Below are 16,338 nucleotides of genomic sequence, written 5' to 3'. Positions count from 1 at the left end.
ATGTGTGTGTGTATATATATATATATGGGGATATATATATCCCCATTTCTCTTGCATCTAGCACAGAATCTGGCATTTAATAGACTATAAATATATTGTGTTGAATAACTAATTGCCAAAAAAGATTTAATTTACAATATATTGAACACATTTATTGAATGCCTACTATAAGCTAGGCATTATTTGAGGGCGGGGGATATGACAGTGACTTAAGATATATTAGATTCCTGCACTCATGTTACTTATAGCCTAATGGGAGAGACAGACAATGAATGAGTAAACAAAATATAACATAATATGATTTCAATGAGTAATTAGTTCTTGTAAAAAAAAGAATAAAATAGGGTAAGAAGATTGAGAATAAGGGAAGGTAAAGTTTATGTTATATACTAGTTACATTGGTCAAAAAAGGCCTCTTGGGGTAACTTTTAAATAGAAACCTGAATGAAACAAAGGGTACAAGTAATACTTGGACTACTTGCTTAGCAGAGGGCAAAGGAGGTGCTAAGGCATTTAGGAAAGAATAAGTTTGCTGTGTTCAAGAACAACTAGAAGGCCTGTGTGGCTGAAGTGGAATGAGACAGGAAAGAAGGAAAAGAGAGGAGCTTGGAGGAGTAGGCTGAGGACAGAAGGGCTTTGTAAGCCCTGGTAAGGTGTTTGAATTTGTGGTTATTTAAAGAAACATGATAAATTCATTAGCTAAATAAATTAATAAAACTTCAAATAAGACAGAAAAATAAGGCTTAAATTCATACTATGACAGATACATGTAGAGAATATACTATGAACCAAATCAGGAAGGCAGTAATGATTGCAGCATGCTAAAGAAGAATGAGGAAAAGGCCTAGACAGAAAAGAGTATTCTGATTTGTTGATACAAGGAGTTACCATGGGATCAGTAGAATAGAGTCACTTGTAGACAGCCCTGAAAGCCTATTCAGAAGTTTGAACTTTATCTGGAATTCAGGGGCTAATTTCATGTCAGTTTTGTATAAGAGAATAAAAGATATTTTGGTAAGCTTTTTCTTCTGGCTTTTTTTGTTATCAGAAAATAATGTTAAAGCTTGATGCTTACAAAGAGAACTTTTTGAGACAGAGTCTCGCTCTGTCACCCAGGCTGCAGTACAGTGGTGCGATCTCGGCTCACTGTAAGTTCCGCCTCCCGGGTTCACGTCATTCTCCTGCCTCAGCCTCCCTAGTAGCTGGGACTACAGGCGCCCGTCACCACGCCTGGCTAATTTTTTGTATTTTTAGTAGAGATGGGGTTTCACTGTGTTAGCCAGGATGGTCTCGAGCTCCTGACCTAGTGATCTGCCCGCCTCGGCCTCCGAAGTGCTGGGATTACAAGCGTGAGCCACTGTGCCCGGTCTGTCCTGTTTTTTCTTAATGTTCTGATGGAATGATTTTTTAAATATTTTTTTCCTAATTTAAATGCTTCCAACCAAGTTGGGAAGAAATTTTTAAGTATTAAATTGTTTAAATATTTCTTATTAACAAAATGATTTTTTTATTGTTTATCCTCTGAACAGATGGCACAAGGCAAAAATCATATGCAAAAGCTATGCTAACATCTCTTCATTATTTGGATAACCGCTTTGTTCAGCCTCGTCTAGAGAGTTTAGTATCTAGAAGTCGTTGGAAAGACCAATATAAGGTATACAGTTTGTTTTTGAATCTCTTCTTGGGGGTGGAGGCAGCAAACCTCTCAGGAGTTTAAAATCCAGACTGAATACTTTTAAAATATTGGCATTTCTTTGTTAAATAATCAGCTTATTATTTCTCACATCTTCTAAAAGCTATTATTGTTTTAATCATTTACATTAACTATATCTATCCACTAATTAAGTGGTTCCAAATGATGAATAACTTTAGAACATATCCAGGGCTTAGCCCATCTTTTAAAATGAGGAGATTGTCTCACAGGGTGTTGTTATGTCAGAAAAGAGAGTTCCATAGCCAAAGAAATTTGGGAACCAGTGGATTTAATGTAAGCTTGTTTCTTCACTGGAAGACTTTTCCCAAGTATTATATGTGAATTTATACTATAAATATTCAAAGGGGGATATGGAATACAATTTTTCCCTAAATTCGTGTTTTACTCTATGAAGCTCTGTTTATGAAACACTTGTTTACGTCTTATGATACCATATTGTGGTGAGTTATACTGAATTTGGATAATATGATGTTGGAATAATAACTGTAAGATACCCAGAAGTATTAGCTGAAAATTGAGACACAGATGATTCAGTAAGATCTTAATTAGGATAAGCTGGGTTATGCTACAAAAGATAAAGAATATGACAAACAAACCAACAATAAAATCCCAATGGCTTAACCCAACAAAGTTTATTTTCACTTATGTATCCAGTGTTAGTCATCAGGGGTGCTCTGCTGATGGTAGTCACTCAGAACTGAGCTGATAGAGGTCAATAAAGGTTTCATCTTAACTTGTGCTTCCATGGAGTACAGCAGAAGCAGGAAAGGAAGGTGATTGATTATTTATTCAGCCTGAATTTCAGCCTGTAAGTAATACATGTCATAAAGTGCCATGAAGTATGAAAAATATGAAAAGTTGACCACCAGAAAATGTAGTTTTCAATCATATAACATAAAAAGTAAACTGTCAGTATATTGGATACTTAATTACCATCCAGCTGGTAGAGGATATAAATGTGGTTTAGTAACCATGCTAATATGCTCATTGTTTGCAGTTCAAATACTGTATTAAAACCTAATCTATGTTACCAATTAGAATAGTAGTATCTAGCACAGGCCTAGAACATAAGCAGAAATACTCAGGGACAAGTAACTTCATAGCTTAATAATGAAGCTTATTTGTGAATACCAAGTGTTTTTTTAGTTTGTTTACTCATTGATAACTGAGCTATTAAACTGTCCATATGAATACCGGACACATGGCAGTCCTAGTGTCAACTTTTTTTTCCCACAGGACTGCAGTAAGTTATCATAGGAGGATTGAATTATTTCTGGAATATTTTTGTGGAAAATATATAATTCATACAATGGAAAGTGAATGTGATTTTTTTTCTCAAGTTTTAACTAGCCTACTTGAATTACTTTTCTTATATCATCCTACATTGTTGCTGCTTCTATTTTTAACTGATACCTCATTAACACTAATTAGAGATGAGAAATGGAAAAGAAGTAGCAACCACATAAGTGTAAGAGATATGAAACTAGTTTTTTCCTAGTCTGGTTTATTTTCATGCAATAGCCAAGATTATAAATTTTTTTATTTAAACGTATCTTGTAAAATACCTACTGTGTGCTCAATATTAAAGTAAGAAATGCCAGGGTGTTTTGCTCTTATATCTCTTTATATTGTGATTCCTAAGATGTTTTAATTTGATTAGATTATTTTTATTTTTATTTTTATTCTTTTAAACGTTTTTTATATTTTTTGTTTTCAGGAGCGGGTGGAAAATTATTGTAATGTAAGTATTCGTTTGAAGAATCCTGAAAACTGTTCCTGCCAGGCTTGTGGACTGCATCGCTACTGTAAATATTCAGTGCATTTATCAGGAAAGTTGTATAACACCAGGACCATGAAAATAGATAATTTCATGTCCCATGATAAACAGGTATTTTCTTCCCTCTAATTTTAATTTTCAGTATTTAGAAATTTTTCGTTCATAAACTTGCACAGATAACCCTAAGTATCCTAAGGAGAATTTGACCCAAGTGGAAACATTTTTGGCATATAGTCCACCAAATTGGCAACCCACAAGTAAATAATGGAAGATAGCTGTTCATCTAATATGAGAGAATTCAAAAAACACTGTACTTCAACTAGACTCTGTTAGAAGTATGTCTGAGTCTAGAGCAATCACCACATAGTTAAGATGCTATTAATTCTGTATGAATAGAAAAAATTGAAGAGTAAGTGTTTTTTAGACAAGAGCATAGCAGTATAATGTGAAATGATAAAAAGCACAGATGCTGACAACTTCTATTTATTTTTTTCAATCTTTATAAGATTGCTGCATTTACAAATGCGAAAATTACATTTATAAATGCAAAAATACTGAGAGCTTTTTCTTGTGAGTCTACATATCCATGCAGGAGGTGTATGTTTAGAGAAGTAGAGACCCGAAGTTGGCTCTGAATCCTCTCAGTCAATTATTAAGGTGGAAACATAATATTTATCTGAATTCTTCTATTAAACTGGGTAGTGATTTCTCAGTATTATTGAGCAGTAGTTGACCAGATCCCTCTGAGAGATCTGAGTTGCAAGAATGACTTAGAAGGTTTTTATGGGGATAATGAATTCAGAATTGGTCGGTAATGTTTTGTTTGATATGTCACTATAAAAATATAAATATATGTATATTTAATAGTCATATGCAGATTTCCCCATTGTTTAAAAACTGATCTATGACTTTTTATGACATAAGATATTTGGAATCCTAGCAAAAGTGATTTCATACATTAGGGACCATGTTCTGTTATGTAGATCAAATACATTGCTGTACATTCATGGTCTTTGCTGTCTGTAGCTAATCCTGAAGAGGAAAGTAGAGTAAGAAAATCACTTCTAGAGCTCTGACATTCCTGTGAAGCAGTAAAGATTCTATATAAAATAGTTATTCAAATATTTAAAAAACAATAAACTGAAAGCATGAACTAAAAGCAAAGAACATCAATATTGCCAGTCACATAAGAGAAAACTATAAAAGTTAACAAATATATGGGAAAATGCTTATTCTGCATGTAAGGGTATATAATTAAAACTACCTTAAGATGCCAGTTGATAACTCTTAAAGTGGCAAAGTATTTTCAAATCAAATGATGAAATGCAATGCTATCGAGGTTGCATTGAAACTGGTAAGTTCATGGAAAGTAAGATTCCTAGAGGAAAAAAGGGGTAATATATATCTTTTAAAAATATTAGATTTTTAGAGCTAGAGTCACAAAGCTATATACATACTCAGTGTCTATAAGTTTATCTTTTGCAAAGCAGTTCAGTAAAAAGCAAATGGTATAATCATGAAGTTGATAAATAATGCTAGTTTGAAAGTATAATAGTAATTAGTATTTGCACTGTCTTGGCATCTGATAAAAATGTGTGTATACGTATATAACTATGTAAACGTTAAGTTAGTTATTGTGTATGTTGAGTGTGATTAATTGTTTTTAAATGAAATTGTTATTTCAGTAATTTTTTCTTTAACGTGAAGAATGACTTAAAATTTATTTTATATCCTACTTCAATACAATGTAAATGCATATATGGAAAGAAAGGAAGGGAGGGAGGGAGGGAGGGAAAATAAACCTAGTTATGATCCAGAGCATTAAAGAGATTGTTCCTAACCCCACACCTTTTCAAGTTATTTTGAAAACTAATTCTTTATTTTGTGTTGCTGCTTGTAGTTACATAAAATTGAGACTCTTTAGGATTAACTAGGGTTCTTTTTGAGGGTGCAAATAATACTTTTAAGGAATTCACTTAACATCAAATTTGTTTCATAAGAAAACTTTTCTCCTTACTTCAGCTTCTTTGAAAGAAAAGATGTCTTGATGGAAAGTGGAATTAGTGAGGGAAGAGTAATTTTGGTAACAGCAGTATTGATAGGGTACTGAGATGAGAGGCCTTGAACCACCAGATTTTGATAAAGTTTAAGGACACAGATGAGAAGGAAATTACCTGGATGAAAGAGAGTTGTGAAATCTGAAAGGTAGTTTGAGAGAACTAAAAACCATCTTGGATTTATATTTAGTTTTGCCTAGAGTCTATCCAGACTCATTAAGATGCTTAGGATTAGGTGAGAAGAAGCAATAATTTTTGAGGCAAATAGCATCGTATAATATGTCCGTGCAAAAAACAACCAACCAACCAAACAAGGGCAAATAGAACCCTTTGGATTGGTATTGTACTATCTGTTTCTGAAGACCCTGAAACAGAAAACAAACTTTTCCCCAGACTTACTGTTTCCTTGAGAATCTTTTTTCTTTATTCTTCATACTTTAACTTCCATAAGGAGCTGGCTCCTCTGCATATAAATAAGAGCTTAGAGAAATACTTCAAAAAGCTACCTACAGTTAGCTGAATATTACCAAGTCTGCATAGTGCATGTTTCATTATATTTCCTTGCCTCAGTTTGTTATCCAGATTTAATTTACACTCTATACGATATAGCTGTTAAATTAGAAATGAGATTCTTTCTTTGGCTTTAGGAAAATTCAGTGATAATTTTTAGCTCCATTTCCAATTTTTACATATGTACGATCAGTTGGTTCATACTGATAACTGAACTGACTCAGTCTCATATTTATCAGTTCATATAACCGTGCTTAACCCTGCATAGTGGACCAGTCATCATTTATATGTCATTTTCCTCATCTGCTTTGTGAACACTCACCACAGCACTTATTTTTCTATCTATGGTATTTTTTATACTAATTTTCTTGTTAGAATAGTTTCCTTAATGTACGGAAATTGAACTAGATAATTATAGTTGTTCTAAATATATTTTTCTGGACATTTAAGGAAATTATTCTAACATCGTAGATTAATGTTACCTGTTTTAGTACTTTATACAAATTGATTCCTACAGTGTAAGCTGTATTATACTGTATACTTCAATTCATATAGTAAAGAAATACAGTGGGCTGTAACAATATACTAAAAACAGGAATGGGTGAGGGGTTAAGTTCACTTGGAGTTTTACACCTATCCTTTGCATCTACTGTATTCTGTGAAACTTTACAGCAGTGGTGCCCTTCCATATAGGTTCTTTCTTATAAAATGTGATCATGTTTTGGGAAAAAATAATACAAGAACATTTTAAGGTAATTTTTGATTTATAGATCTATATGATGATAAGTAGATGCCAAGAGGGGTAGGAATTAGAAGTGGAAAGAAGTAAACCATGATGTTAAATATTTTTAAAGGATACTTGTTTTTCATACAGGAAAAAAAAAATAGGATTTTTAAACACCGCTCCTTCCCTCTCATTTCAACTTAAAAATGCTATACAGATAAATTCCTCTTGTTTTGTGGAAATACAGAATACATGTGATAGAAATACAAATCACTTTATCATATGTCTATACTTCATATAGAATAGCTGTAGCTGAGTTCTCCCACACAGTCTACTTTGATGGCAGAAATGGAGACACACAGGGTACCCTTATAGTCACTGCAACTTTTGTGTTGTCTTTTTACACAAAGTTGGAAGTATTAGCAACTGAATTGCTGAAATGTCATTACTGCCAGGACTGCTTTGATGATAAGGTTGAATTGGAAAAGTTAATTTTAATAAGCAAGCCATGTACAGTAATAACTGTTTACTTCTAATGATCTGAAAAGCAGGAAGGTTTTTACAGAGCCATGAACAGAAATCTGAACATGATTTTCTTAAACTTTTGGAGATTTAAAGAGGGTTGTAAAATGTCCAAAATTCAATTTTCCACAAGAAAACTCATTAAACCGGATTGTTGCCAATCGTTGTGATATAACTTCTGTTCATTTTTGGAAACATACTCCTGTTTTATCTATCATCACTTGTATGTTTCCTTGCAGTGTGGCTTCAGGAAACAAGTGTATTTTTCTGTCAGAACACAAGTTACACAGATAAATATTAAAACTATACCACTTGTACTCATGAAAGCATAACCCATTAGTGAACTTAGGTACAGACACAAATACATAAGTCAGCAAGAAGTTTACTCTTTCCTTAGATTACTCCATGAGAGTAAGATTGACCACATCATCATGTTTGGAGCCCTTTCTGATGCATTTTCTACAGTGGGTAAAATAATGTAGGTAAAAATATATTGACCAGGCGTGGTGGCTCACGCCTATAATGCCAACACTTCGGGAGGCCAAGGCAGGCAGATCATGAGGTCACGAGTTCGAGACCATGGCCAACATAGTGAAACCCCATCTCTATTAAAAATACAAAAAACATTAGCTGGGTATGGTAATAGGTGCCTATAATCCCAGCTACTCAGGAGGCTGAGGCACGGAAACCGGAATGCAGAGGTTGCAGTGAGCCAAGCTTGCGCCACTGCACTCCAGCCTGGGTGAAAGAGCGAAACTCCATCTTGGGGGGAAAAAAAAAATATATATATATAACATATATATGCTATATATTATATATTATTACATATATTTTATATATAAAAAATATATTTTGGTCACTGCACTGACCAAATTATTTATATATAATATATAATATGTTTTATATATATTATATTTTATATATAATATATTTTATGTATGTTATATATTATATATAACATGTATTTTATATATTATATACTTTCCTCCCGAGATGGAGTTTTGCTCTTTATATATATTTTTATATATACACATATATAAATAATTTGGTCAGTGCAGTAAGACTGTCTTCCTATTTTAGCTATAGGTTTGCATAACAAACTTGAAACGTTCAAAACATTCTGAAAGAGAAAGGTTCTGGTGGTTTGATTTCATAAAAAAGAGTTTTAATCATAGAATTATAGAAGGCCATATAAACGTAGGAATTAAAATTCTCATAGCTGGCTGACAGCAAAATATTAATGTCTTATTCATATATAACACCTTAAGTAAAGCAACTAGTATGCCTAAACACAGTTATTTTTTTACTTTACATCATTTTTTGGGGCAGGGGAGAAGAAAAGTAGTAAAACAATGCCAATACTTAATTTTGGTGTAAGAGTTTGTTTCAGTTTTACATGTTGCTTATACCTAGAAAATTATTATAATCCAGGCATTTTTAACTTCGTAAATATGGACTTACAATACTTTTCATGCCTTTTTTTTTTTTTTTTTTTTTTTTTTTACTTTGCCCATCCTTCTGCCTTACATTAAAGCCATTTCTCTTTTTTTCCCAAACTTGGAAAACTCTTCTGTTTTCAAGATTTAGTTCAAGCTTGATCCGCTTGGGGACTTTTCTGCTCTCTGGATTGGGCGAAGTGCCCTTCCTCGCTAGCATTTTGATAGCATCTTGGACATAGCATTTTTCCTGTTGTTTTGTAACATTTGTCTTTCTCTCAAAACTGTAATGTCCCTAATACAGGTAATAAGTATTTTATTTATATATCTCTAGTGCCTAGCCCAATATTTGAAACCTCTTAGGTGCTCAGTGTTTGACTAGTGGTATAAGTAAGAGAAGGTAAAGGAATAATTGTGTAAACATTTAAAGTTAACAATGCATTTGATTCTACTACTAAAGAAAATTCAAAATCAAGAAAGGATATATATTCATTACCATTTTATTCACTTCATTTGTCAGATAATAATCTTTATTTCTTGATTTAGGTGTTCACTGTTGGCAGAATTTGTGCCGACCGTACCAGAATTTATCATAAACTGAAACATTTTAAATTCAAACTATACCAGGAATGTTGCTCTATTGTAAAGACAGAAGTTAAAGATGAACAAGTTAAAGAAACAGTGGAAAGAATTTTCAAGCAGTCAAAAGAAAGAGGCTGGATTGAGGAGGTAAGGTGAATATATGACAATCTCATCATGTAGATTCTGAAGCCTAATTGTGATAAGCAAAAGGAAACAAATGATTAGAAGATAGTGACATTTAAGGTAATCTCTTTCTTCTCTCCTTTGTATTTTCTCTTCTTCCACTCATTCCTTTCATGCTTATCATTGTCCTTCTGAATAGATGCCCTGATGTTCTAAGGATTCACTTGGCCCATCAGATAAATTTTAATAAGCATTAATACTGTCCTTTATTGAAGGACCTCTGTCCTTTCGCTTTCATGTATGTATTGCTTACATATATATTAAGTCCCCTGATTTATTTTTTTTGACAGAGTATAGGACTGACCTCTGCTTGTCTGCTTCCTATTCTTTAGAACAGTTCTTGTGACCTGAGAGTGAAGAAGCACCTGGTGCCAGTCTGAGGAAAGGATCTCGGCTGCCAGTTCTAATACCACCCACATCCTCTTCTTGAGGACGTGGGACTGAGCAGTGAGCACTAACTGAAGGTCGAGGGGAATGCAGAGGTTTCAGGCCATGGCACTGATTTTGATTCCCCCATATCCTATTGATCACTAAATTTGATATAAGGAGTAAAGTAGGGGTTTTGAAGAGTGCACTGGATTCCCGAAGATCTGCTGGCAGCTCATAAGCTCTGGTCTGCTCACAGAGCTTTTAGGATTGTTTATGGTATATGGAAAGAATGCTAATACAACTGCAGTCTTCTAAAACAAGTCTAGTTACATGAATGTATAAGAGAGAACAAATAGTAGATTTTCAGGCAACTCTTATCAACATTTAATCTTTAAAAGAAAAGAAAAAAGCCTGACTTGAGATCCATTGCCTGGATTATATCATAGGGAAATTTGTAAAAGAGGAGTATAAAAAATAAGGCAAGAGAGCTTAGGCAGAGGGAAGGAAACTTTTTTAGCACATGTCATGTTTAGTGGAGGTCTCCCAGTCTAGAGAATGACATTATTATTGGTTTCCCTTTGACAATTATTCTCCCACCACAAACCACCACCCAGTGATCTTGCCTGCCTCCCACATCTTGATCCTTAAGTCTTCTTTCTCTCATTTTACTCTCTTCAGCTTTTTGCCATTTACTTTGCTTCTACTTTTCCTACTCCAAATGTTTCTCTCCCCTTATCCATACTTTTTCATTTGCCTTAGCAGAGAGCAATCACTTGCTCAGTAACTTTCCGTCTTCATTTTCCTAGATGACATTAAATTCTTAAATGCTTTTATTGATGCCTTTAAGTGTTGCCAATCCTCTAGTGGAATTGCAAAACCTATTGGGATAGCACAGTTATAAAGAATTGGATACTAGGTACAGAAAAATCACTGTGCATATACTGTATATGTTATATAATAGTATCATATGTGGGGAAGAACATTAAACTTCTTGAAGAAAAAAGCATTTCCAAATCATGTATCCTAGAAAAAGCTTAACAAGGTTTAGGACACCAGAAGGACCTGGAATTTTAAAAAACATTATTCTTTATGCATAATATAACACTTGGCTTTCTTTTCTTAGGAAAAGAAAGGAGCTTAGGCTTTCTTTTCAAGAAAACCAAGTGTCATGTTACACATAAAGAATAACATTTAGCATTGAAATAATATTGAATAACATTAGGCATTGAAATAATATTTCAAGATTGTGCATGTCTAGGACAATATGCACATTTTTTCCACATGAAAATACCAAAGACCTTCATTTTATTTGAGATTTCTCCACTTAAAAAATTTTTTCCTAGGTTTTCTCAAAAGATTTCCTAGAAACCACAGAAGTTTATAGCCAATATAAACCCATTTGCAGCTTTTTGTGCTGTGATGAAATTTCAAAATTAAGTGCTCTGACATTTCCCATCCTCACTCTGTCTGTCCCTCTCACTGTGCGCCTTTGAGTGATAGCACTGCATGTGCTTTGTGATGTGTGCTGCCTTTAGCTGCAGTCTGGTAGTCACAGTTATTCTAACCCTTTAGAATGCCTGGGGCTCAGTGTTATTTGAATCCCATCTCCATGGCACTTTCTGCTCATATTTCCCAATTATGTCAACCCCTTTTTTTGCCTTACACGTACTATTTGTTCCTGTCTTTCTGCCTCCAGCTTGTATTCCACACCTTACTTTTTCCCTTACCTGCTTCTTCAGCCATTTTACTTTAATTATCTCAGGATGTCTCAGCATGTCTTCCCAAAGACATGCCAACTAGACTGACTCCATTCTTTTTGTTCTTCCTTCTAAAGGTTGAACTAGGGTGATCTGTTTTTAATGTAATGATACTAAAGGGGTGTAGGAGCAACTTGAGTTTAAGAAAAGGACAAATAATAGGAAAATTATAATAAAATGAAAATATTTGATAAACATAGTTATGTCTTATTCTAAAGAAGAGTTCAATAACATACTCTAATATGATACTGGCAAAATTCCAGTGAATATTTATTCATTAAGAAGAAAGTGTATATGATGATGGGATTTCCTGGAAAGTTGAAGATAGGATTGTTGGGATTGGCTGGTGGACGCATGAACACCAGGTAGTAAAGAAAGCATGTCGATAGAAGTATCAAGGGCCCATTCCTACTGTAAATACTGTATGTAAAACTGTTACAAGTGACAGTTGTATGTAAAGTAAATTTTAAATGTATTGATAAATATTGTCATATACATAATTTAAAATTGTAATTAGATATCCCTTGCCTTCCTTAAACGCTTCTCATTTCTTCTCTTTCCCTTCCTTTTTCACTTTTTCCCTTGCCCTTTTTTTCCCCACCCCTTAAACTGATGTTTCTCAAAACATGGCTCTAAACTACGTATGTCAGAATCACCTAGAAGTTTTTGAAAAATGTATAATCCCCTAGCCTCATCCCAGATATATTGAATGACAATCCTTGTGGATGTTAAACATCCAGTATTTTTAGCATTGGTGATTCTTAAGTAAATAAAAGTTTGAGAATCACTGCTAAAAAGTACCTGTTAACACTGAATTCTGTCCTCATCCTTTCAAAGTTTCCTTGGCAAATCAATTCCCTTCTGAGTTCTAGTTGCTACTTCTGAGTAGAAGATTCCAAACTTCTTTTATATTCTGACCTCTTTCCCACACTTCATTTCCACAGTTCCAACTGTTTTCGTCAGTAGGTTCATCAGGTGTTGTAAGAGAGTAGTTTCTTCACTATTAAAATAAGTAGTCTTCAGTATTAAAACCCTCCAAATTTTTAGTAAAGAATTATGAGAGCAGCATCTTTAGGTGGAGAGGATGGCAGAGTAATACTAACTGCAATGTCTGTGAGTTTCACTTTCCTTTTCAAGTTTTTATTTATTTTTTTCTTGCCACAGCTGCGTCCTAGTCACACCATTTAAATCTCAGAAACAGCATATACTATACTATACTGCTTAGAAGTATAGGCTTAAGTATTTACTTTGCCTTACTAGCAGTAGAATTTGGGAGCAAACTCTTTTATTTCTCTAAGCCTAAGTTTTCTCATCTGTAAAGTAGGAACTAAAGCAGTAATAATAATTAGGGTTTTGATTGTGGAGATTAGATGTGTAACACATTTTAAGCATTTAGTATAGGACCTAGCAATTAGTAAGTGATCGATTAATCTTAGCTGTTACTTGCAATGAAAGCAAGGAAAGGGTTTCCTTCCTCCAATCTTAGTATAGCTGAGATAGATTTTAATTGTCCTAGGTGTGTGTGGTGGTACACAGCTGTAGTCGCAGCTACTTGGGAGGCTGAGGTGGTAGAATCGCCTGAACCCAGGAGTTCAAGGCCAGCCTGAGCAAGATAGTGAGGCCCTGCCTCTTAAAATAATTTTTTTTTAATTTTTAATTTTCCAAAAGTAATTTAATAAATAATAAAGAGGATATGAAGAAAGGTAATATGAAAAGCATAAAAACAGTCAAACTTTTAAAGTATAGGTTTCTAATCCTAGAGTACTTTACTTGTATCTAATAAAACCTACCTAAGTACTAGGTCGAAGAAAATTCCTAAGTAGTCCCTAAGATATTTCCCCTTCTGTTAATGTGCTTCCATCTTTCCTTAGAAGGAGATCCAGTGAGATATCATAGGGTTGTAAAAAAGAGTTTCATGGCCTTCAATGTCTAGAATGAAAATGCACTTCTCACATTCCCTTCTGTAGGTCCCTATCACCACAAAAGTCAGGGTCACCAGGATCCTCTCTCATTTCACTGAAGATAGAAACAGAGTTCATAAACAGAGTCAAGAAACTAGTATGTCATTAATCCCCTCACTGAAGTAAATACTTTGAACTCTATATGTCTGAAACTGAAATCATGTATCTCCTTCCCTCCCACAAACAGCCTGCAAAATAACTCTGCCATTATTCTACTCTGTCAACTTTGAAATCTCTAAATCATTCTTGACTCCTCTCTTAACTTGTTCTACTTTGTTCTTAACTCTTCATCTTCATTGCTATCACTCAAATTTGAGCCCTCATGACCTAAATTGTTGTCACACACCCATAACTAGTTGCTGAACTATTCTAGAATGAATGTTTTACCAATTTTCTTAAAATACACCTTAGATCAGTTCAGTCCCCCGCTCCAAAACCTTTAGCAACTTTCCATTTCCTGTCAAATGATTGTTCAATTCTTTAACCAGTATTTTATAATTTTTATTCTCTGAACTCAGTCTCTTTGGTTCAGTCGTAGCTCTCTCTGTTCTCCTAAAAATACCTAGGTTGTAGTCAAATCCCATGTTTTCTTGTCATGTCACTTGGATGGACTGTTGTCTCTTACTGAAGACTCTTGCCACCAACTCTTTGCCTACCAAATCTCTTTTTCCAGGACAATTTAAACGCCACTCTTTGCTGCTTACCTCAACTAACCATGACCTCCCTTCTCAACTCTCATGACAGTGTCTGTACCTTTTTTGGCACTTACTACTGATTATTATTGGTGTATTACTACTGAACTCTATTCTCCTTAGGGGCAGGGAAAGTATTTTTTTTAAATATTGTACCCAGACAGTCATTAGCAGAGCCTTTGATATGTATGTTCAACAAACTTTTTATTAAGTTATTGAGGTTACTACATTTCTACTCTAAGCGTAATAATAGAAAAATTATGGCCGGGCGCGGTGGCTCAAGCCTGTAATCCCAGCACTTTGGGAGGCCGAGACGGGCGGATCACGAGGTCAGGAGATCGAGACCATCCTGGCTAACACGGTGAAACCCCGTCTCTACTAAAAAATACAAAAAAACTAGCTGGGCAAGGTGGCGGGCGCCTGTAGTCCTGGCTACTCGGGAGGCTGAGGCAGGAGAATGGCGTAAACCCGGGAGACCGAGCTTGCAGTGAGCTGAGATCCGGCCACTGCACTCCAGCCTGGGCGACAGAGCGAGACTCTGTCTCAAAAAAAAAAAAAAAGAAAGAAAAATTATAATTTAAAGCACAGTTACAAAATTAATAATATTCACTTTGATCTCTTTCTAGTGCTTTCTGTGAGTTAGAAATGCTTATTGGAAATTAAGTTCCTGTTTATCATAAAAAGATTTTTGTTCATGATTACCGTGAAATGAACTTATCTTAATTGTGTCTGTAGTTTGCAAAGGCCCAGTTTATCTTCATTGCTTTGAGTAAAATAACTAGCTTTTCTATTGTATATGCAGAAATATGGTCAACTTGAAGAATATCTCAATTCTGCGGATTACTTTCAAGGAGAGAAGTTTGACTGAATTGTAACACATTTCCATCAGAGAAGATTTTTTAAATTCCTGTAAATGTGAAGATCATGATTCTTGTTTTTCTGTATCATGTGACATATTTATACATTTTATCTATATCTTCGTGGAAAAATATTTTGTTTAAAACATAATTATCTTAATTCCTGTGACATGGCACTCTACACTCTAAACTTTTATCTGATGTACATAAAAGCATTATCTTAATTTTTAAGTCTGTAAATATATTTTAAAGTTACATAATAATGGCTTTATAACAGATGACTGTCAAGTGAATGAGCTGTTCATATCCTGTCAGTTCAGTCAAAATATGTTGTATTTTAAAAATGTATTTAGACTAATATCTACATGTAGTTTTACTGAATTCCTGTCCTTTTACAGTATTAAATGATTTTCACTGATATATTTTTTACTGCTATCATCTAAATCAGTGGACCATGGAAGAAACCTCAATATATCATTCAGTTCAATCCCCTTGCTTCAGAATCAGATCATAGCATATCTATTCGAAGTAGAGGAATGCTTTTTTCCTTTTCTTGAAAGTTTCTCTCTCAAATAGATTTTAGGCCTCCAGAGTCTTTCAACCCTCACATTCAGGAATAATTTTATATACATTTTCATGCTTTGTAATGTTCTTACTTTTTTATTCAATTTTGTCTATATGTGGATGATTAAGATGTATTTTATTTATTTTTATCCATAGCTTTTTCCATATAAGTATATATCTTAGGGTCAGAACTGCTAAAAGAGACAAACTCAGCCAGAAGCACTTGGAAAGCATATTTTGGTATCTGCATTGCTTTGCACATCTAAATTTTCCCATAAAGTAATAAAGTAAAATGGTTGCAGAGTGAACAAATGAACCCTGTCTGTTCTGTATTTTTAATTCTTAAAAGTGATGTTCTAGTAGGATCTATTCTACTGTGGAACTTTAGATACTTTTTTCTTAATGGAAGTATTGGTTGAACTTGGATTCATCTATTATGTGACTCATAGCATGGACCGTAATGTACGTATCCATAAAAAGCTATGTTAAGCTCATATATGGAAATTAGTTAATATTTTCTACAATTCATTTCCTGAAATTATCCATATTATTATTGTAAACAAATGGGGTGGAAAAAACAATGTGGTGAAAGTACTGATGCTGATGTTTAATGTTTAATGAGGAGTGCATACC

At 34.1% G+C, this 16,338-nt stretch overlaps 1 protein-coding gene across 5 annotated transcripts in view; it reads left to right on the top strand.

Moving 5' to 3' along the window:
- The window catches only part of CCDC82 (coiled-coil domain containing 82), a 30,372-nt gene extending 14,355 nt beyond the window's left edge, over positions 1-16,017 (top strand). For all 5 annotated transcript variants that reach the window (XM_050758039.1, XM_050758044.1, XM_050758041.1 and 2 more), the window contains 4 exons: positions 1,530-1,654; positions 3,432-3,602; positions 9,287-9,469; positions 15,087-16,017. In XM_050758039.1, the coding sequence (XP_050613996.1) occupies positions 1,530-1,654; positions 3,432-3,602; positions 9,287-9,469; positions 15,087-15,152 (545 nt within the window). In that variant the 3' untranslated portion in view covers positions 15,153-16,017. The remainder of the gene's footprint in view (positions 1-1,529; positions 1,655-3,431; positions 3,603-9,286; positions 9,470-15,086) is intronic.
- Positions 16,018-16,338: the final 321 nt, after the last annotated feature.

This window comes from Macaca thibetana, chromosome 14 (genome assembly GCF_024542745.1).
Source record: "Macaca thibetana thibetana isolate TM-01 chromosome 14, ASM2454274v1, whole genome shotgun sequence".
Taxonomy (NCBI): domain Eukaryota; kingdom Metazoa; phylum Chordata; class Mammalia; order Primates; family Cercopithecidae; genus Macaca; species Macaca thibetana.
This window is presented reverse-complemented; position numbering and strand designations above follow the sequence as displayed.